Here is a 23405-nt window from a genome sequence, read left to right as displayed (position 1 = left end):
ATTAAGGTTTAAACTAAGATATCATAATCATAGTTACTTTTTCCTTCAACAGGTGTAAATGTATTTTATTATAGTAAAAATGTGGTGAATTAATCTGGATGTTATTATTGTAGTAAAATACTTAAAAACAGGTAACATGAATAACTCAATTAATTAAGGTATGTATTTCGGACTAAAAAGTCTAAAGTTGTGATGTTGGCATAGATAAGAATTAGGTGGATGGATAATTATTTGATGTGAGGGAAGGCTTGGTGATATTTTGTTCGAGGAGAGAAGGATAGGTAATGCAACCAATATTATTTATTTTCAAGTATTTAGTTTGAAAATTCTTGCAATTTCCACAAAAATAATAATAATAATAATAAATCAAATCAATATAATTCATTTTCAAGTATTTAATTTCAAAGGTAGTATAGAGATTAGTGATAGATTTTTCACTTACTTGTGGTGGCGGTCATTCCCCTTTATAGGTGTCCATGGTCGACTAGGGAGGACATTTTGTATGTGGTGCAGAGGCGCTCCTCGTCGTAGGGGATTCAGACAGATAGGCGAGAACATTCTCGATGCACGGTGGACACCCTTCCACTTGTCAGTCTATCCTTTCTACAAACGCGTCTCTCGTACAACGTAACAGGCATGCAACATTTGTCCTCCCTTACTCGTACGCTCCACGTCGTTTGTGGTCCTCCTTCCAGCTGTCACCCCAAAACCTCACACTTTCTCCCTCAACAATCTTAAAAAATATAAAACATTTTTCTTTTTTTTTTTAGTATAATGGGAGGTACCTTAACCTATTGACCTATGTTTAAATTGGCATAAAGTATTTTAAAAATATTTTAAGATAGCGCTTAATAAATATTTCTTGTTTAAGGGTAAAAAAGTATTTCACCCTATTTTGCAAGTTGGTGGATTATCCATCGTAAATTTTGGATACGTACATAACTTAGACTAATAATAAATGAATTATGATAATTTTGATTGAGGAACATAGTTGAAATTATTTCAATTAAAAATACACAAAATCGTCAAAAACAGACAAACAAACACCCTCTTTTATTGTCTCAAAGATGATTTCTATTTGAAATTAATCCTGAAAAAGAACCTAGATGCTATGCCACGTATCCCCTCTCCATTTTTTTTGAATTCTTAACCGACAAATCATTAACTACAACAAAATATAATGATATGTTTCAAAAAAAAACAAACAAAAACAAAACAAAATAGAATGATAAAATTTTATGAAATACCACCTAAAATATAAATAATTAATTGTTATTACCATATAATTTTGGTATGAATTATTATATTACTTCGTAACAAATTTAGAAATTATGTGTCTTATAATAAATAGTTTAAATACTATTTTAGTTTACGTCGGTATTAGAATATTATGAAAAATTTTGGAGAAACTACATTCTTATTTTTTTAATAAAATTAAAATAGTACGGTAACTATTTCTTGTTTATTATTCATTCTTTCTTAACAAAAAGAAACATATCCAGTTACCCTTTATTATTTTTCATTCTCTAAAAATTTAAATTTTAAAATTCAATATTCAAAATTTTTTATGTTATATAATTTTTAATATTTATTGATACATTTTGTAAGGAGTGAAATAATACTTTTATTTATATTTTAAAAAAAATTTAGAGATGGCAAAAAAAAGAACAAAAAAATTAAATTTTTTGTTGTTTCCAATATTTATACACAATTTTAGAAACACGTTTGTGAGAAATGAAAAATGATAAACATAACAATTATTATATACTTTTGAAAATACTGAAAACGAAAAATAAGAAACAAGTAACGGAAACGACTACTATACACCTTTCAAATTTTTGAAAGTGAAAAAGTTAAAAAGAAAAAGAAGGAAAATATTAAATATTAGACTATTTCTAACTTGTAAAAAGCATTAGAAGATAATCATAATAGTTTGTGGAAGTACAAAAAATTTCAAAGGGGGCTTTAATTTCTTTATTTATCTAGTTTAAGAATGTCTTAATGGAATTTAAAAGTTGAAAAGACATTTTTCTAAAGTCTCATTTTGTTCTAACTTTTTGCAACCTCAAATTACTTTTTGTCTTTGTGTTTGAATCATTTTGGATGGTAAAAGTCTCTTTTACATCATGTGCATATTTACCCTTTACAAGGTAAATGAAACCTCCCAAATCTTCTTGAAATATGCACCTTTGGTTAAAGTAAATGATAAATATTTTTAATAAAACATTTTGTTATTTAATTTTAATATATACTGTCTTCCCATTTTACCCTTTAATTTTAATCATTTTCTCTATATTTCGAGGGTAATTTGGTCATTCTCGCTCTCCTCTCCTTCCAACTCCCCTCAAATTCCACTCATTTTCTCTCCCCTCTTCATCCTCATGCCACCCCCCACTTAATTTCCAAATATTCTCTTCAATCTTTACAAATTCCACTTTTTTCAAATAATTTTGTTTCTCTTCCTAAAAAATTTCATTTCTCGCTCATAATTCTTTTTTTTCTCCCTTTTTCATTCACTCTTAAAACTCTTTTTTCTCCATTTACCAAAATTCCAACTCAAAATTATAATTTATCTAAGTGTATGTTGAATTTGTAAGGGTGAAGAGATACTATTTATAAAGAGATAGAAAATTAGAGGTGTGTGGAATCGAGAGATAGAAATTTGTAAAGATTGAGAGATAGTGTTTGGAAATAAAGATAAATTAGAGGAATTGAGAGAGAGGTTTGTATTTGAATGACAAAATTTCTCTTTTAAGTAATAATAATAAAATGGTAAATTGTGTATCACACCTTGTTGCTCACTAGTATTTTAAAGCTTTTTTTTTTATTTAATTAGAAGCATATTTGGAATTAGTAATATTTATGTAACAAATATTTTTAGAATTGACTATTTATTAAAATACAAGTTAATTGTAACAAATTGAACAAAGCACTCGTGACTATAGTTGTTGTTGCAATTGCACCCATAAATTTCTAATGGTAAAAATAATCCCTTAAATTTTCATAATCGTAAAAATTGGACTATGCTATTGACTAGGTTAAGAATTCCATTGTTGGGCTTCCACGAATTATTTGAAGCTACAAGTCACCATTCATGAGTTGTTTGAAATTACAGTTGGGTCAAAGTCTGTTTTGCACATTTAATTATATCTTATATCTTAAGTATCATCGATCTTCTAATGAACAATTTAGTCATGATCCAACCATAAATTATCTTAGAGTCAGTGAGGTGGGGTCCTATTGCTCAAGTCTCAAAATCAACACTCATGAAAATTACTTATCTACATACCCTATAAGATTGTGTTCTCAACTTCCTATATTGTCACATTCTCAAAATAGCAGGCATATTGAATCGGTTACCAAAGTCATTATAACACATGTAAAATCAAAGGACATGATTTTGCATATAAGAGTTAGTCGCATGAAATCATCTTGTGGAATATTTATCTCTCCTTTTAACAGATTTACCAGGAAAGATTAAATATTTTTCGATATAGTCTTATACAAATTCATTATATATGATACCGCATGTCTTCACATGAATGATTTACTTTACTAAGTTGGGTGTATCAACAATGCTATATTAATATAGGGCACCCAAACATAGACTATTTAGATTACTTCTTGAACACGATCATCGTGTAAGTCAACTACATAATGTTTCAAGTTACAGTTAGTAACCTAGGATTTTCATAAACCAGATAATCAATAATAAAAAATAAACATAAATTACAATGTTTCAGGGGTAAAATCCCAACATAAACATCTCTACCTCTTTAAATGATTAATTATATAGGTTTGAATTTTCACTTTCAAGTTGAGTATAGTTCAACTAGTTAAGATATATATCCTTAACCAAAAGGTTGGAGGTTCGAATTCCCACCGCCATGTATTGTTGAACTAAAAAAACAATCATCACTTTCGTATCTATGATGTCGTATTCTAAAAAAATGCTATGTCGTTGTAATGCATGTCCTTTAAGCATGTCAATATAAATACTCGAAACTATATTATCTGTCTATTAGACAATTAACAACACAACGACAAGAACCAAAAAGTTTATGGATCAAAATGAAAAATTTGAAAGTTTAAAGGCAAATAAATAATTTAAAAATTTAGGGACCAAAATGAAATAATTTTCAAAATTGAACAACTGAGATTTAAATTCTCACCCAATAGATTTTTTTGAATAAAACTTCTAATTGGTTTGTTTGTTTTCTTTTTAATGGTAAATCTAAACTGTATCCCAACAAAATCATTTTGAGTCAGGAGGGTCCTTTAACCATTAAAAGCTGGTAAAGATTTAAAAGTTAAGGATCAAAATGAAATAAGTTTCAAAACTGAAGGACTAAATGAAACTTAAACCAATGTTTAAGTCAAAAACACCCAATAAAGTGCTCACTCACGCTTCTATATATATATTTTAAATCGTTGATCTGAATTGTAGACAAACACAAATATTTTGAATTAGGAAGCGCCTTTTAACTTTCGAATGAGCTTTTGACTATTGTTGACATAATTCACTCCTAAACACTTGTTGAGTGATGATTCAAAGTATATGTACTGGGATTCTGTCTTACTATAGCTATCTCTAAATTTTACATATGTCAAACTAGTAAGGGTCAGAAACAAAATACAGGGTTGTATATACCTCTACCCACCCCACGTACAATTTGGGAAGATTTGTTTATGGATTTTGTGTTAGGATTACCTAAGACTCAATGAAGATATGACTCAGTGTTTGTTGTGGTTGACCGGTTTAGTAAAATAGTTTCCTTTGCCTCAAGTGATTAAAGGTACTTCATCTCAATCTTGAAGTGGCTGAGATAAGTTTGGTTTGTCAACTTCTATTTGAATACTCTCTCTAATCCTGTACTTTAGAAACTTTAAAATATGTAGTTAAATGAAATCAACGAGAAGAATCTATTAGACAGAATGGGAATTTTAAATTTCCATTAGAACGTTTTTAAAGTATAGATACTCTAAACCTATTGGAATTTTTTTATAATGCAGGACTAAACAGACAAGATCCTTGAACAAGGACCAAACTTCTAATTTAACCTTAAAAAGTTCTATGCATTTCAAACATTGTGTAATTGTTAGGTTGTCAAATGATATCTCTCTTGTTTGATCCAGTTATACTTTTGTCAAAGCTCTTTGCTATCTCACAAATGAATTTTTGTTTTCTTTGAGTTCAACAATTGCAAGGATAGAAATTAAATTATCGACTTCTGGAATGATAATTAGTGTATTTATCTATGGAGCTATGTTTGAATTGGGAAAATATAACAGGTGAAGCTAAATCTTTTTTAAAAGACATCAAGAAACATATTCCTTTGTTGATGCTAGTGAACTAAAATTTAGAAATTAGGGTTAGAAGAAAAACTTTAAAGTATTAAAAAATTTAACCTATGACAAATTAAAGAAGCGATATATTATCGCCTTCAACGACTCTATGATGTTAGTTGGCGGTTCAACTTTGTAGTTCATAGAGTCTTGCAAAAGTGGCCCTTTTAACGTGTCCTCTTCCCTATCCTTCAACAGAAGAGTTTTTTTTCCTTTTTTTTTTAGAAAAAGAAAAAAAACTTTTTTTTATTCAAATAGTAAAAAAGAAAAGAAAAGAAAATTCAAATCAGGAACAGTGACAGTCTTAGAGAGAGAGAAACAGTCTTTAGAGAGAGAGAGGGAAATTTCTTCTCTTATTCTTCTTCGTTCTTATAACCCCCGTCTCCCAAAAATTGAACTACACAGTTTTTTTCTTCTTCATTTCTTCAAATTCAAAATCTTTCACAGAGAGAGGGAGAGCTCTGTTACTCATAGATCTCTCTACCAATCTCTCTTTTAGGGTTCTTCTTTCTTCGATCTCTTTGTCTCTGTGGAGTTTGATTTTGTACTTTCTAAGTCTTTTCTCCCGATTACTTGAGTTGGGTTTTTCAAAGCTCTAGATCGTTGATCTTGGGTAGCTTTCTATGGATGCAATGGAGGCGATCGAGGAGTTGGGAGAGTTGTCTGAATCGATGCGCCAAGCGGCTGCTTTGCTTGCCGACGAAGATGTTGACGAGAATTCCAACTCTCGTGCTTCTTCTCGTAGGGCTGCAACTTTCCTCAACGTCGTGGCTCTGGGAAATGTTGTGAGTTCACCGTTCCTTCCGTTTTCTGTTTTAGTTACTGGGTTTTGGAAGTTGGATCAGTCTTGTTCTGTGTGGTTTGTTTTGGAGACGTATATCTGGATTTGAGTTTTTGAATTACTAGACTGGGGCAGATCTTTGTTTCTCCTTTTCCTATCTAGGTCTCCCGACATGTTGGAGCATCCTAGTAATGAAATGATGTGGAATCTATTGTGGTCTGGTTGTTAGGTTTTTTAGTTTTTACTTGCAACAGGAGAGAAATTTGAAGGTCCCTTACGATAGGGGCGTGTTGCTTAGTTAACTATTTTGCAACTTAGCAGATTGTTCATGCCTGATTTGAAAGGTGAACTTCACGGATTGACCATTGTGACAAAGCCTTAATGCTTGTAGTGGTAGAGTAATATCTGGAATGGTGCTCTAGATTAGTTATTTAGACTGTTCTGTCCTGACAGCTGCAAGAGTTCTGTTGACTGTGCAAGCTCTAGCTCTACAGTGTGATCAAATATGCACAGTTTGGGATTTTTATTATTGATGGCTTGCAGTTGGAGTTGTATGTACATCGATGAAATTTAACTTTTTTTCAGCCAACAATTTATTATTGGATGTTAGACTCAGTTCTTATTGATTGTATGCTTCACAATTCTATGAAGATTTCTATCATAACTTTTTTTCTTTGATCAAATTTGTCAGGGTGCTGGCAAATCTGCAGTTTTGAATAGTTTAATTGGGCATCCTGTTTTGGTAAGTGAATTTTACTTGCTTGGTTATTATTTTTCTTTCTATGTATCTACTGGTCAACCATATGAATGCCCTATTTTTATGTGTAATTTGTTTTCTATTATATGTCCAGCCCACTGGTGAAAATGGTGCTACACGAGCTCCAATTAGCCTTGATTTACAGAGGGATGGTTCTTTGAGTAGCAAATCAATTATTCTGCAGATTGATAATAAATCTCAACAGGTTTCTGCAAGTTAGTAACTTTACAAAATGCTTCTGTTTTAAACTTCGTACTATACAGTTTCTTTTTCTCTCTCGTGTTCTTTTTTCATTTCAATCAGCAATATTATACGTGAACTTTAAATGTTTCAAGGGTCTGCCCTTGTTTGTAGAGTAGCTTTTAGCACCTTTTCATTTGTACGCTTTTGGTTTTGCATCACCTATACTATAATTTTTAGTACAAGAGGTGATATTTCAGATCTTAATGGGTTTTTAGCTAGCTCCTGTGTTTAATTTCTGCATTACTTTCAAATGTTCTTTAGGTGCATTGCGACATTCTCTACAAGACAGGTTGAGCAAGGGTTCTACAGGAAAGGGCCGAGATGAAATATATCTAAAGCTTCGCACGAGTACAGGTTAGTTTGTTCATTTGACCTTTGTGGTACGCTGTATAGGTCTTTAATTTTTCTTATGATTTTTTTTTAATTTAATATGTAATTCTTTAAGGTAATATTTAATTCAAAGAAGTGTTCAGCCTATAAAGCCAATGGAGCAAGTTATTTATAAAGATTCAAATAATGTCCAAGACATAAAATTAAAATCTGCTGCACCATATATGAATAGGATTTTATTAGCTGAAGGTTCAATTTCTGATGAAATTTGAATTGTGTTTTGCATGCTGAATTTAATTTGTCAGGTTCTTACGTGCATTGATTCATTATATAAAATATTATTAACTACCTGTATTTATTTTATTCAGTTATGGGCTATCATTTCTCAGATTTTCATTTACACAATTTAATTTCAGCGCCTCCACTGAAGTTGGTTGATTTACCTGGGCTTGATCAACGGGCCATGGATGATTCTGTGGTAAGTAGTCGCTCATGGACTTGCTCATGTACTTATTTGAAAGATTTCCTACTGTTCCTTTTCCAGATGAATGCTTTTAGACAAGTTCTGAATCCATAATCCACATAGAAGGTTTATGTATGTTTTTCTTAGCCATTTAAGCGATGGTTTGGCATTGTATATAAACTATTATTAATGGTATAAGTAATTATATTTTTATGGTTTCTGCATAGGTTAGTGAATATGCCGAACACAACGATGCAATTTTGCTAGTTATTGTACCAGCAGCTCAGGCTCCTGAAATTGCTTCATCTCGAGCCCTAAGAACTGCAAAGGAATTTGATGCAGATGGTAATATGCTACACAGTCATGATTTCATTCTTTTTCAAGTTCGGCGAATGTTATTTCTATAACTTGTGAATAAGTTCTGATAATGGGTTTTGCCTTTTTAGATGCATGATGCCTTTCATTTATCATGGATTTTTGTTCCATTTTTCTTGTTTTGCCTTAAGTTTATGGGGATCGTTTTCAATTTTAAAATTTCAATTTTTGTTGATTTATCCTCAAACTGTGCATCTTATTTTCTCTCTATCCCACTGCACTACTTTAAGTGATTAAATCTGAAAGATTCCTCAACATAGGTACCAGAACCATTGGTGTAATTAGCAAAATTGACCAAGCCTCTTCAGATCAGAAGTCTCTTGCTGCAGTTCAAGCTCTTCTGTTAAATCAAGGGCCCACACGAGCCTCAGATATGCCATGGGTTGCTTTAATTGGTCAGTCAGTTTCAATAGCTTCTGCACAGTCTGGATCTATTGGCTCCGAGAATTCCTTGGAGACTGCATGGAGGGCAGAGAGTGAGAGTCTAAAATCTATACTAACTGGAGCCCCTCCAAGTAAGCTAGGCAGGCTAGCTTTAGTTGATGCATTGTCCCAACAGATCCGCAAACGAATGAAAGTCCGGCTTCCTAATCTCCTCTCTGGGTAACTGTTTTCCCAAATTTCAGGAGCAAATCTTTATTTTACAAATTCTTGTGCATATATATATATTTCCCAATTATTTCTGTAGTACTTAGGGGAGTTTTTAAGTTATAACAAATAGAGCACCTATTTCTCACAATATATCCTGGGCAAAAAATATCATGGAAAACTAGTCCACTTGTTCGAATTTCTGGCATTTTTGATGTAAAACTTTTTACCATTCGCATTTCAAAGTGCGTTCAAGGTTGATTTAACTATTTCAGTTGAATGAGGGTCTGGTTTTAAGAATGGGGTCCACCATATTTGTGGTTTCCAAGTGGCAGATTTTTTTGGCAGGATTACAAATGGTTGAAATACTTTGTTCACTAGGCAGACATTTAACATCTTATTGATTTCAAGATTTTACTTTATTCAAGGTTACAAGGGAAGTCTCAAATAGTTCAGGATGAGTTGGTTAGGCTTGGTGAGCAGATGGTGAATGGTGTTGAGGGGACCAGAGCTCTAGCTTTGGAACTTTGCCGTGAGTTTGAAGATAAGTTTCTCCAGCACATAGCCACTGGTGAGGTAGGTTTTCTATTTAATTTATTTAATTTTTTTGTTTTTTCACGGTTGTACTTCTGCTTGACAAGTTAGCAACATAAGATGCTTCATTTTTTATAGTTGCAATAGTCTTGATTTTATGGTTGGGTGGACTCAATTATCCCTTCAACTTCTGTAATCTTTCTACATAAAATTACAAGAGGAATAAATGGTTGCAATTAAGATTGATAACTTCTCTTCTGTGCATATAAAAAATAATTTCTAATAATTTAAATTAATCTTATGATCGACTTTGCCACAAAGTTCATGGCTTACTTGAAGAATAGATGGTTGAAACTGTCGATCTTGCATCAAGATAAATGTCGATCTTGCTTTGAAAGGTAGTCAGAAACTTGGAATTGGGGATTCAAAGAAGTTTTGCCCCTTGTCTGCCAGTTGGATGTAGAATTTATCTTGTTGATCATGCAGTTTTCTTCTACTCACTATAGAGGTGATTGGAAGTGTACATGTAGAGCATGCAGTTTTCTTCTAGAGGAGAAGAAAGTGAATTGCTAATAGTAAAAACTGCTTTTCTTTTGTCAGTTTGTGTTTAACTTTGTATGTCTGTCGTATGATCCTGGTTAATTTCCTCTTAAAGGGCAATACAAAACAATTTGTATCAACTGTGAAATCTTCGTCAGCAATAAAATTTATCATAACTAATCTCTTGGGAGTTTTCTTGAAGTGCATGGAGAATATACTTGTCTAGTCCGAATTTATTTTGATGCATCATTATTAATGAAATGATAATGAGATCATTTCTTTTTCTTCTTACTTATGTAGTCTGACATTACTTTGACTGCAGTCACAATTAAACTAACTTTTGGATATCTAAGCTTATTGATAAGTGAACTACATTGAGCTTTTTAATTTAAGTCCAACATTACCATGTATATCAGGGTGCAGGTTGGAAAATTGTTGCTAGCTTTGAGGGGAATTTTCCAAATCGAATCAAACAATTGCCTTTAGACAGACATTTCGATATTAATAATGTGAAGAGGGTATGTTTTATCATTTATCATTTTTTTTCTTTTTGTAGGTTCTTTTGTAGCTTATCTTTAATAAGGTTGTAGATTCATTCTTGTTACTCTCTTATTTATTTATTTATTTACATTTGACTTCTTTCTGACAGATCGTATTAGAAGCTGATGGTTATCAGCCTTATCTTATATCGCCTGAGAAAGGTTTGAGATCTTTAATAAAAGGTGTTCTGGAGCTTGCAAAAGAACCATCACGTCTCTGTGTTGATGAGGTAAACATAAGATGATAAGAATAAGGACGTAGAGTGTTTAGCTTCTTAAATTTTGGAGCACTATCCATGGTTTTTTTGAGAACAGCCCTTGTTTGTCAATTTCTTTTGTTTTGCTTAAATTTTGGGTTGACGAGGAACAATTTATTAGCACAGAAAAGGGAAAGATGGTACATCCTTCCATCCTCAAAAAATCAGAAGAGATTTTGAAGAGGCTATTCAATCAGCAATAACCAAAATAGGGAATAATTACAAAAAGGTTAAAGAAAGAATTGAGGACTATTTGTGGAAGCCCATAAATATATAATTTGGGATTACAAGGATATTTTTAGTTTAGCCTCATAATTTCTCAAATTCCTCAACAAGGAGCCAGGAGCATTTTATTGTTTCTTTTTGTTGTTCAAGAAATTCATGATGTTTCTGTTTGACAAAAATAATAGGTGCACCGAGTTTTGATAGATATTGTTTCTGCTGCTGCAAATGGCACACCAGGTCTTGGAAGATACCCACCATTCAAAAGAGAGGTGAGTGGCTTTTTATTTCTTCATTGATCACATAGTTTAACTTTTTAGCTTTTCATAGCTTAAAACCTTATTTTGTATTCTTTGAGTACTTTGCACCATTAATTTATTATTTTTTTGGGGGCTGAAGTTTTTATTTTATAGGCTGTAGTTCTTGTAAAAGGTTTTCTTTTTGTTCCTTCAAAAAAATTGTTTTTTTTTAATGGCCCGGAAGCAAACTTTTTTTGAACAGGAAAAAATTGTTTCTTGTAAGAAAGAACTTTAGGTAGCTGTTTACCCACCTTATAAAACCACTTATTTTTTTTTTAGGTTGTGGCCATTGCTAGTGCTGCCCTGGACGGGTTTAAAAGTGAAGCAAAAAAGATGGTTGTGGCATTAGTTGACATGGAGCGAGCATTTGTCCCACCACAGCACTTTATCCGTCTTGTACAAAGAAGGTAAGCTTAGTACAATGTTTTACTGCTATACCTTTTTGGGTACGAAATGTGCAGCTGTGAGAAAGGAAATGGGAAAAAATACTTTACACCTATGATAAAATTTGATATTGCTCATCTGTTATTCAGCTATCCTTTTGGAGCCTATTGTTATTTCAAATTTGTAAATTTTTGTGTAAGCTTTTACTGCCGTGGACATTCCATAGAGATCAAATTGCTTCCCCGCAACCCCCCAACCACCCAAGAAAAAAAAACTGATCCACCATATGCATGTGATGCAATTTTTGCACCCAAGAATTTTAAATTTCAACAGTAAATTGGTTGTTAATAGTCCACTTTCTCATTTCTCAACTTAGGATGGAAAGACAGCGCCGGGAAGAGGAGCTGAAGACTAGATCATCATCAAAAAAAGGACAAGAGGCAGAACAAGCGGTGTTAAATAGGGTGAGTCATTTGGGTTAATGCATGGGTGCTGATTAAGATCATTCTCATTTGTGTTTGCTTTTCTCACTACTTTTTTTTCTAGGCAACTAGTCCTCAAACAAATAATCAGCAAGCTGGTGGAAGCTTGAAATCAATGAAAGAGAAACCTAGTAAGGAAGAGAAAGAAGTGCAGGAAAGTTCAGGTTTGAAGACAGCAGGTGCTGAAGGAGAGATAACAGCAGGTATGCATGCCGGTGGCCTGGTGTTTATTAATTGGGTTTTGACTTTCAGCAGAAATATTTATTTCATCTCTTTATGAAGGCATTTTTAATATTCTTTTTGGAGACTCTCTTCCCCCCTTTCAAATTAATATGAGACTCTTAATCTTCTAGCTCTATTTTCTCTCACCATCTCTTAAATCTGGTGTTCAATGAACTGTTTAGAGCTTGATTATTAAACTTAGTTCTGATTTGTTTGTTATTCTTGTAAATCCCCGAAGCTGAAATGTGTTCAACTCTTCGAATATACAAAAACAGTACCTTGATCATCTAGTTATTAAACATGGGGATGCAATAAAATATTTACTTTTGATGACACAATTAGCCTGTTACATGTGAATGGCAGCTTAATTTTGGATGGCATCCATGAGTATGACACTTTTTGGACACTCAAATTATAGTGTTGACTCTTCTGCAACTTTTGGTTTGACACTTGTATATGCTGGACATGTGGATTAGAAAAAGAAACAAATAGACAAATCAAGGAATAACTTTGGACTAGTCCATTGGAATTATTGTTATCATAGAATTGACGACACATTTGGTTTCTGGATTTTGTTTTTACCCTTTGTTATAACTTATAATATATTGAATCATACCTCGTTTATTGGTTTTGGAGTCCTTTAAATTGTTATTTGGTTATTTATTTATTTATTTTGAAAAGGGCATTAGTATCTTAATTTTTCCTTTGATCTCTTGTAAGAATAATTGAATGAAAAATTATATTATTGCTTTCAGATATTTTATACCCGTAGAAAGACTGAACTTTTAATATGAATGTAATTCTCCTATATATTTTATGTTTTGACAATAATTATTTGTCAGCATATCAATGCTGTATTGTACTCATGTCAAACTGTCTTCTGTCTCTGCAATCTGAAGCTGTTATACGGTTGGAATTTTGTATGATGGAGATAGCTTATATCCTAGTTTGTGAATTGTGGTTAAAGTAGAGCAGTTTGTTTCAAAGTAGACAACTTTAAGGTGACTATTAAATTTATAGGTTTATTTTTAAAATTTTATTTTAATTTGTAGGTTTCTTGTTAAAGAAAAGTGCAAAAACTAATGGGTGGAGCAGGCGATGGTTTGTTTTGAATGAGAAGACTGGAAAGGTGTGTAAAGTTCAGTAGATGTTTACTTTAATGGTCAATAGAAGCGGGGTAGTTCCTGATCCCTCTGTACTTTGTCAGATGATACAACATTGTTCTTTTTGTATGCTTTTCAGCACTGTCATTTACTGTAAATTCTACAGGTTTTACCACAGGACTTCGTATGAGTATTGATGCTTTATTATTACCGTGTAAATGAAAATAAAATTTTAGAATATAAGAATGCACAGTGTTGCAGGTGGGCCCATCCATTCAAACTTCTTAAGTAGGATAGTTGCAAACCACTAAAATTGTATCAATAAAGTATTATCCTGTTCTGTAGTGAAGAAAACAAAACAAGGAAATAGTTTAGTACACAAAAAAAGGATATGTTTCTAGAGTGCTGGAAGCTTATACTTGAAGTCAAAATATGTATTCTATTGTGTGTATTCTTGATTAAGAGGGCTTTACTTGCATCAATATGCCCCTTACAGTATAGTTTGCTTTCTCCATTTTAAGTTTGGTCAGGGACTGTATGGATGCTTGCTTCTACGTCTACCAGATTGTGCTTCTTGTTTTCAAGTGGTAAACATATTTCATTCGATTTTCAATGAGCCCTTCCATTACGGGGATCTTTATATACTAGTTTCCTATATTGAAGGGCGAAAATCTAAGTAGGTCATAAGCATTTCTGGTGATTATAAGTTCATGTATTGGTGATCATCTACTTATTACATAACACCTGGTAATTCTCATAGTAGCTTCACTGTTCTTTGAGCATTTGATGGATATATACATATTGCTTCTCAAGGTTAAATAAGTTCACTTAATCATTCCAGCCATTTCATCTCTTGCCTGGGGAGATATGTTGTGTTATGCATTATGGTTACGTTTGTGCCTATTACCTATGTTTACTTCTATTCTACCCTCATTGTGCAGCTTGGATATACCAAGAAGCAAGAAGAGAGACACTTCCGTGGTGTAATTACTCTAGAGGTATGTATAGCATAATGTCTTCCATGATCTCATTATAGGGACAAGGACATGGAACGTTTTCTCCCCCCTCCCACCCACACACTCGTACAATGCCATCTCCTTCCTCAAAACCTTAAAGTGATATCATGTATAATTGTTTGTTTCTTTCCTTATATAATTAATATTCACTTTTTTATATTCTCATGAACAGTCATTTAATTAAAACATCACTGTAGATAGCAATGTGGGAGTGGACATGTCTTATGGGTTTCGATTATGTTCTTGGAATATGTTATGGATCCTTTTTTAAATTTAACAATGATTTTGTCATGTATTATCGTTGGCAATCTGAATGGCCACATTGACTGCCAAAAATATTTTTAGGATTGTATTATCGAAGAAGCATCAGATGAAGAAGAGCCTCCACCTCCACCTTCAAAAAGTTCAAAGGATAAAAAGGCTAATGGGCCAGATTCTGGAAAAGGACCAAGTCTCGTGTTTAAGATTACCAGCAAAGTTCCATATAAAACTGTTTTAAAAGGTGACGTTACTTGGGCTTCTTTTATTTTAGAATGTCTGTGGACTATCCAAACCTGTAAATTCCATGTTGAAACCCTGTTTGTTGACTCAATTGTGCTACATTCAGCCCATAGTGCCATCGTTTTGAAAGCGGAGAGTGTTGCGGACAAGGTTGAATGGACAAACAAGATACGCAATGTAATTCAACCATCCAGAGGAGGACAAACAAGAGGTGCACCCCCCGAAGGTGGTCTTACCTTGCGGCAGAGTCTATCTGATGGTTCTCTAGTATGTCATTGAACCCTATTTTTACCTATTCACTTTTTTTTTTGGCATGCGTTTGTATTTAGATAATTGTACCATACAGTCACCGGGATTTGTGTTTACTGGCTGGAATGTAATGTGCATATGATGTCTATGGCTCTTTCTTGTTGCTTTCTTTATTTTACGGTTCTTTTTGTTCTTAAATTTTTTCAAATATAATTTCCTTGCGAGAAGATATCCGAACTAACCACTTCTCATGCACTTCAATTTTATTTGCTTCTTGCTTTTTTGTTGTAGTTTTGAATTAACAGGAAATAATTTATACAAATTTCTCAGGACACTATGGCTCGAAAACCTGCTGATCCTGAAGAAGAGCTTCGGTGGATGTCTCAAGAAGTTCGTGGTTATGTTGAAGCCGTTTTGAATAGTTTGGCTGCAAATGTCCCTAAGGTAAGTTTCTAATAATTACCCCTTCTGGTTCATTTCGTTCCACCACCACAATTTATTCATCAGTGAGTTGGTATGCAGGCAGTTGTACTTTGTCAAGTTGAGAAAGCCAAGGAAGACATGTTAAATCAATTATATAGCTCGATCAGGTAGCTTTGATTTTCATCTTGGTATGCATTTGATTTGTCGTTGATCTATACTCAATACATAACCTCAAATCATTTGTTGGTTGTAAGTTTAGCTTAAAACATTTTCATTATATTGTGCTGACCATTGATTGCAAGATCTTCCTTAACAAGAAGAATCGAAAAAAAGGTTATTTTGTAGAAGAAAAACTTATTATGTGCTTGTTTGAACAGTGCCCAAAGCTCAGCAAGGATTGAGGAGCTTCTTCAGGAGGACCAGAATGTAAAACGGAGGAGAGAACGTTATCAAAAACAATCTTCTCTCCTTTCGAAACTAACGCGCCAGCTCAGCATTCACGACAATCAAGCATCTGCTGCTAGTTGGTCTGATGGTGGTGCAGGTAATATTAGTTTTTAGTTGCCGCTCTCACTATTGTGTGCATGTTCCACTGCCCACCTAAAAAAGATGTTTATGTTAGCTTATTTTTTCCTTTTTTTTTGTTGGGGGGTGGGGGCGGTGAAGGTGTGATGTGATCTGTTTTGGTTCATTTAGGCAAAGAAACTAAGGCATTCTTTTGTTTCTCCAAATTATAAAAAATTGTCAATTTCTAAAAATAAAAGGAGATGGGAGATGATTTGGCTATTAAAAGTATTATGGTGAAGATGTTATTGGCAGAAAGGATGTTATTGCCACTGGAAGATTCATAGGTCCATTCCTTCTGGTCAAACTTTAACAAATAAAGTTATTCTAGCATTCGGCTCACACAACTTTCTTTGTTTCATTGTTCGACATAATGGAGAAAATCTTAGGGTGGTCTTCTAGTTAGAGTTTAACAACAACAGCAGTCAACCCACACAATTTGGGACTAAATTGAAACTTGTTAAACAACAGGGTCGAATTGAAAAAACATCAAAACATTCGGATTAGAAGAATATTATTGATTTTCCAATTCTTAAAAATTATAGAAGTTTCTTTGGGTGTGGAATCCAAATGCAGGAATTGTAACAATTCAATATATTACTACATTCACCTATACTTTAAGAACATGGAAGGACAAAAATTATAGAATAAGTCTATCTTATTAGGGATAATAATAGTGATGCTAATGATGTCCGTTTAGAATTTTATTTCAGTAGGCAATTGACAGATGGTTTTGTTGATAATTTTATATGACTATCATGTTTAACCATACCTGAACTGTTGATCAGGTTTGCACCTCATATTGCCTCGTGGCTTATGCCTCGCCTCTTCAAGAGTAAGAGGAAAGCCTCAAGGCCACTTTAGCCTTTTAAAACATTGTTACATTAACTGATTTTAAAGTTGGGTTGTTTAATAGTCATGGCTAGGGGTGTAATCGGGTCTGGTTGCTTTCCCGGACAAACCGAACTGACCCACAAACATTGCTTGGATTTTATCCGGAAAAGCAATAGCTTAAAAATTCCATGGAGTAAAGTACACTTTATGGGTCTTACCATTCTGATACTTCATGATATTAAAAGAGTTCATTTCCCAATTTCCTTGACCTTCTGTAGTATTTACAACCTCTACAGAAAGTAGTCCCAAAACTAGTGGATCACCTGGAGATGAATGGAGATCTGCATTTGATGCTGCTGCTAATGGCAGGGTTGACTACAGAAGGTCTTCTTCCAATGGCCACAGTAGACATTCTACCGATCCTTTACAAAACGGGGACATGAACTCAGGTTCGAACTCTAGCAGCCGTCGTACTCCAAATCGGCTGCCGCCAGCTCCTCCGCAGTCTTCCTCTGCTTCCAAATACTTCTAGCATGGCAACTGATATTACTTGACGATTCATATTGTGTCTCTGCAACATTGGGTGATATTAAGCTCCACTTCGTGATTCATTTAGTGATCTCCTCAAGTTCAAGTTCATATTTCTAGTAGAAACTTAGAAGTGGTGAGAGGTTTGTGTATATACAACATTTCTCAGTCAGTTTATACTGCTTTCTTCATTAATATAAGACTAGATTCAAGTTTTTTTACCCCCTTTTTCTTTTAAGGTTTTTTTCTTCACCATTGCCCCATCCATTTTTGGACAAGAAAAATGTATTTGCATGTATTAGTTCTGATTTTGTATGTACTGTCATCCATTTCTGATGGGTTATATATATAGTATTCAGTTATTTCTTAGTGAAAAAAGTGATGGGTTGTAACCTGAAATGGTGAGCTATTTAATTTTCTACATGGTTGGTTTTCAGGTTTAATGTTTAGGTGCTTTGTTTTGCTTTAATGGCATAAGAATTCAAAAAGAAAATGGCTAAAATATATCAAGTAGTTCCTAGTGTAAGTCTCAATTTTGCCCGATGTCGAATCTATGAAAATTCATTGACGTGTTGATGGATATTTAGAATGGACTAAATGAAATTGCACGTTCACTTGTTCCATTTTCTTTAAAGAGATAATTATTTATTAAAGGAAGGCCCCTTGGGCTAAAGGGAAATCTCCAACAGAATCTAACAAAAAAAATGTGGCAACGAAATTGAAGAAAGAAGATGGGGTAAGGCTTTTCACTTGCATCAACTTGCTCCTTTGATATACTGAATTGGCATGAGAGAATTAGGATAATCGCTCGAGCACCTAGGACTCGAAGAAGAAGGCCTAGACTAGTGAGAGATTACCGACAAGCAGCATCCACATCAAGCTTCATAAAATCAGCAGGAGGATGCCAATCCAGATTAGGGTGAATCTGGGGAGAGTGAAGGAGAGGCGATTGACTTGTCAAATAATTCCACTTATTCCATTAATATGCCAGTTTTATATTTGAAAGACTTAATAGAATTTTAAATAAAGATAAAATTGAGAATTTCAAAAGATTAGGAACCATATTGAAAAGTGCCTAACGGGACTATTTGATATATTTAGCTTTAAAAATCGGAACCTAAATAAAGGCTAAAAGAATACATAATATGAGCGTTCCCTCCCTACTTTTTTTTTCCCTTGAGAAAGATAACTTTTATTGAGAATAAATGAAAGAATACAAGAGGTACATTAAAAAAAAAGAAAAAAAAAAGACAAGGAAAACTCGAGCCAAAAAGGAGGCAAGAGGCAAAACAAAAGAAAAGAAATTAAAAAAACAGCAATAAAAGCAGAACAAATTACAAAAGTAGCAAAATGCCTCTGCACTTGCTTCAAAATAGCAAAATACAATGGCTTTTATCCTTTCTTTTCTGAGGTATTTTATCTGTTTTTTGGACCCTACAAAAAGATACATTGAAAAAATGTTTATGTTAGGCAGATGAAAGATGAGACATCAATTATTTTTTTTAGTACAACAATATATGAGAGTGAGACTCAGGTTGGCAACGTCAATAATCTTGAATACGTAGATTCAACCTTCTGAACCAAATAGAATGAAGTATCATATGGAAAGCATCAAATCTCTTGGGAGTTCCATTGATAACAAAATGCCTCTGCACTTGCTTCACTCTCCTCTGCATTCTCAAGTACTGACTTTGAGATATCCCTTTCAGTATCTCTTTTATTTTTGGTATATCCTTCACTTGTATTTGCACAGCAAATGAATTCCAATTCAGAACATCACTTAAAGGAGGAACATAGCTCTCTGATATCAACACAGGAACACGTTCTGCATAAATGGCTTCCACAACCCTTGGACTCGCTACTTCATCCCCACTCGGGCACAAGCAAAACCGACTCTTCTTCAGCATCGAGTCGTAGGACATTTCGCTCGGAAGCTCGTCGTACACATGCACATCATCATCCTTTTCCTTCCAGTTCTGCAGGAGTAGGTACCTTATGTGGCCATGTAGACGACCTGCAAAGAACGCGAGAATTGGTCGACGAGAAGGTGAGAGTCCCCCGAGAAGTCCATCGATCTCTCCCGTCCTAAGATTTATTTCAGGAAACGAAACGTCTTTGGAGGGACGGAAACCTTCGGAAACATTCGCATTACACAATACCCTGATCGAGTTATTGAATAAAAGCGGAACATACGAAGTCGTTCGTGGCCCCTTCAGCAAAGAAGAAAGAAAGCTAAGCTAAGACTTGACTTATCCGGTACCTGACTTGTCAACACCTATCTCTATGCTAACCACCATTGAAAAATTAAGTTTCTAGCCTCACCCTCGAGAACGCTTACCCAATCGTGGCAAGAGAGCATGAAATGGTCAGTGCCGAGGCTGCGGTTCCAAAAAGAATGTTTGTTGGAGATGACATTGATGTAGTCTGAGACTGCAACTCCAATGGCATTAACTTGATGAGAATTTGGTACATAGAGATATTGAACCAAATTGACAACACTGAATGGGAGGAAGTAGAGAATGGCCTGATTTGGGTCATTGGTTGTATAAATGTTTCCCTTTTCCATTTCATGAATGAATCTTCCTTCCGTGGAATATATGCTTTTGCATGGACCTTCATGGAACATTGGAGGCTCTCCTTTTTTATACATATATCTTCAACAGTTTCTCCATTTCAAGATAACTTCTGCCATTCAAACTCACAACCTTTTGATCAGAAATATGTGTCAATTACTGTTGAGCTAAGCTCATTCCTCTTTATTTTAATGACTTTAACTATGTAAAATTTAGTCAAATAACAACAAATTACGTTTTGTTTAACTCTAGTTTCAATTTAATCATTGTATGTTTAATTCTATCATCGTCGTTTATTTTTTAATTAAAATTTATTAGACGTCTCTATCATCGGTAGAAATTAGGCAGTAACATTTTTTATTTCCTTATGTCTTGTTCCCTCTTTTCTAATAAAAAGAAACATAATTGTGTTTGATAATGGTGTATTATTTTTATTTTGTTCGTTCTTTATTAAAAAAAATAAATAGTAACATGTTTGGTCATTTAAGGTTTCTCATTCTCTAATATTTTAAAACTTTTATATGAAAATTAATTTTTTAATTAAATTAAAATTTTATATCTTATATTTATTTTTAATATTTATTATACCTTTTATAAGTTGAGAAGGATAAAATAATGGTTTTATTTATGTTAGGAAAAAAATGGTTAAAAATAGGATAAAAAATAAGACTTGATGGGGTTGTTTCTAAAAGTTGTACACAATTTTGGAAAAGTTTCTTAAAAATGGGGAGTGAGAAAATAAGAATACTTACCAAACCAAGAACAGAAATAAGAAGCGTTACCAAACAAACCATAACAAAAATCCAACCTACTAAAGAAGAGAAGTCACAAAACATGATTAACTCTATCATTTTCCCTCCCTTCCCATCAAAATCTAACAAAAATTCATATTTTCCAACTAATGTGATTTCCTAAACTTCCACGACAATAAAACAATCTCACGTCATGGAGCTTATTTGCCACATCCATAAATGACGTATCACGTTAGATTTTTGTTACTCTTGAACAATGGCAAGAAAGACGTTTAGTAAGCTTCCATTAAAGCATAAAGACAACAATAAAATTCTTAAAACTATAGAGATCAAATCGAAACTAAAACCGAATAGACTAAAACTCGGTAATTTAACGAGCAAGTAGTACCTGTGGAAAGCATTTGGGTTCCTGTAAATTGGGCCACGAGGAACATAGCCAGGATCATCATGCATAGATGTAAGATTATGAACTTGGCCAGCTTCTCTTATGGCTGCTCTTGCTCTTCCCAATTTCTCCTCTATTTTTCTCAATTTACTGTATCTCTTAACGCTCCTAATTATCTCTGAATTTGCACCTTTTCCATTGGATTCTTTGCTTTCAGCTACTGTTTCTTGTGCTTCTTCCTGATGATCATGATCCAATGAGCAACACAATGGTAAAATGGCAGCTTCAACTTTAACTTCTAATGATCTTTATTTGCTGCTTTTTCAAACTTAATCATCCGACGAATCTTGTCGTTCGAACAAATTGTGTTATCAAGGGAAAATGCATAAACCAACGTGGGAACTATAGGGGATTCATGGATTGTTATGATATTATACTTTTAGTAAAATTAATATTCATGGGTTCCTCTTCAGGACCTCGATTGAGTTTTGGAGTTCTGATACCATATTAATATTAACGGAATTATTTCTTAAAATCAATTGACAATAAAAGGAATAATTGGACATGTCTATTATAAATCTTTGTTAGTTCCCTTAAGAGTCCTTAACAGAAACATGCCCCACGTGTGTTTGACATGTAAATAAAATGCCTATTTCTTAAAGTATTTTTAATATTTAAAATATGCACACATATGCAGTAAAAAAACTAACATGTCCTTAGCATGTCATATCCTACTTGTTTAGAAATTGACGTGTCACTATATCTATGTCAGGTATGAATCACATATCAGTGTCCAGATGTATCCATATTTTTCTTAAGTTGTAACTCAATTAACCAAACTAGTAGTGTTACAACGATAAGACTAAATTGTAACAATTGTAATAATCGTATAGTTCACAAAGTGATGTTTCAACTTTTCATATTAACTTCACCAAGACTCGAATAACACGAGTAAAAATAAGTTATACTCACAGCTTGAGGGGGAGTAGCAGCAGCTTGAGGAGAGATGTTATTTGAAGAATTAAGGTGTGAGAAGTCTGTATCCAAGCCAGTCCTCCATGTCCAAACAGAAGGAACCTCCACATCAACTTTACAAACTAGAGATACTAAAACAAGAGAAGGAAGTGAAACCAACACAAACAAAAATGGGGAAGAAGATGAGAAAAATGGCTTGTTAGAATGCTCCATTTCTCCTTCTCCATGGCTTTGATCTTCCATGGCTTCGGTTTTCTTTGACGTTGTCTGTGTCAACAAACCACATTCGAATTGCCTATCTATAGATCAGATCTACTCGAAGAGAAACTCAATTCTGCACTACTGCTGAGTCGTCGGACTTGATCCACCAAGGGATTTCCTTGTGAATGTGCAGTAACATACAGCTCATAATGGCTAAGATTCATTGCTTCATTGTGAGTCCTTCTTTGCTGAAGATGAGGAGATTCTCAATTTATATATACATCAAATGCTGTTTTGGCTTCTTCATGGGATGCCCATAAGCTCTCTTTCTATTACAATTCTATTACCATCATTGCATTTTTCTTTTTAAGGTTCACACCACCCCAATTATCTAAGCCTGTTTTTATATGAGCTTTTCTTTTTCTTTCAAACCTTCTTTCTTTCTCTATATATTGCATCTAAATGTGTACTCAACTTTCTATATCAAACAAAAAAAAAAAATGGTCGTTACATTGCCTAAATACTTAATGATAATTACTAAAGAGCCGTTTAATTTTTTATTCTTAAGAATTATAATCTTTTCTTGTTTGTTTTGTTTTCACTACAACAAGGGGATGAGGGATTTAAACTCATGATTTTTTGGTCAAGACTAGTGCAAAGCAAGCTAAGTTCATGTTGGCCCTTAGTAAGGTTTTTACCTCCCTTGAAACACATTTGAATTCGTAGCCAAATTTAAAAAACGAAAACAAGTTTTTGAAAACTACTTTTTTTAGTTCCTTAAAAACTATATAAAAAAGGGATACATAGGTCCAAGCAATATTTCTAATCTTAAATTTTAAAAATAGAAAAAAGAATATAGTTATCAAATGAGTCCTAAATCAATTTAGGGAATAATTGAAGCATTGCTCGAAAATTATTTTCTAAAGAAGCTTGGTGATA

At 33.5% G+C, this 23405-nt stretch overlaps 2 protein-coding genes and 1 pseudogene across 6 annotated transcripts; 1 reads left to right on the top strand and 2 right to left on the bottom strand.

Moving 5' to 3' along the window:
• The first annotated feature begins 5645 nt into the window (after nt 1-5645).
• Nucleotides 5646-17801, top strand: LOC111012097 (dynamin-2A). 5 transcript variants are annotated; one of them, XM_088119462.1, is made up of 22 exons: nt 5646-6131; nt 6819-6869; nt 6979-7099; nt 7389-7481; nt 7826-7935; nt 8148-8265; nt 8556-8898; nt 9312-9459; nt 10374-10475; nt 10607-10726; nt 11164-11247; nt 11554-11681; nt 12035-12122; nt 12205-12343; nt 13415-13491; nt 14407-14463; nt 14827-14983; nt 15089-15249; nt 15562-15675; nt 15754-15821; nt 16032-16198; nt 17331-17801. In XM_088119462.1, exons 1-22 carry the CDS (start codon nt 5970-5972, stop codon nt 17582-17584), a joined length of 2862 nt encoding a protein of 953 aa, XP_087975588.1. In that variant the 5' UTR covers nt 5646-5969; the 3' UTR covers nt 17585-17801. The 5 variants fall into 5 exon arrangements, with proteins under 5 accessions (XP_087975588.1, XP_087975589.1, XP_022141825.1 ...); XM_088119463.1 differs by having other exon boundaries at nt 5647-6131; nt 7874-7935; XM_022286133.2 differs by having other exon boundaries at nt 5648-6131; nt 17349-17801.
• Nucleotides 17802-18784: 983 nt separating this feature from the next.
• On the bottom strand, nt 18785-20146 carry LOC148208299 (putative glycosyltransferase At5g03795 pseudogene; annotated as a pseudogene).
• Nucleotides 20092-22791, bottom strand: LOC111012103 (uncharacterized). The gene is made up of 3 exons (XM_022286142.2): nt 22263-22791; nt 21294-21529; nt 20092-20265 (listed from the first exon to the last, which is right to left on the bottom strand). The coding sequence occupies exons 1-3, from the start codon at nt 22506-22508 to the stop codon at nt 20223-20225; spliced, it is 525 nt and encodes a 174-aa protein (XP_022141834.2). The 5' UTR covers nt 22509-22791; the 3' UTR covers nt 20092-20222.
• Nucleotides 22792-23405: the final 614 nt, after the last annotated feature.

This window comes from Momordica charantia (assembly GCF_013281855.1).
Source record: "Momordica charantia cultivar OHB3-1 chromosome 11 unlocalized genomic scaffold, Mcharantia_2.0 BLBB01000011.1, whole genome shotgun sequence".
Classification (NCBI taxonomy): domain Eukaryota; kingdom Viridiplantae; phylum Streptophyta; class Magnoliopsida; order Cucurbitales; family Cucurbitaceae; genus Momordica; species Momordica charantia.
Note: the sequence above shows the minus strand (reverse complement) of the source record. Positions and strands in the feature narration are given on the sequence as shown.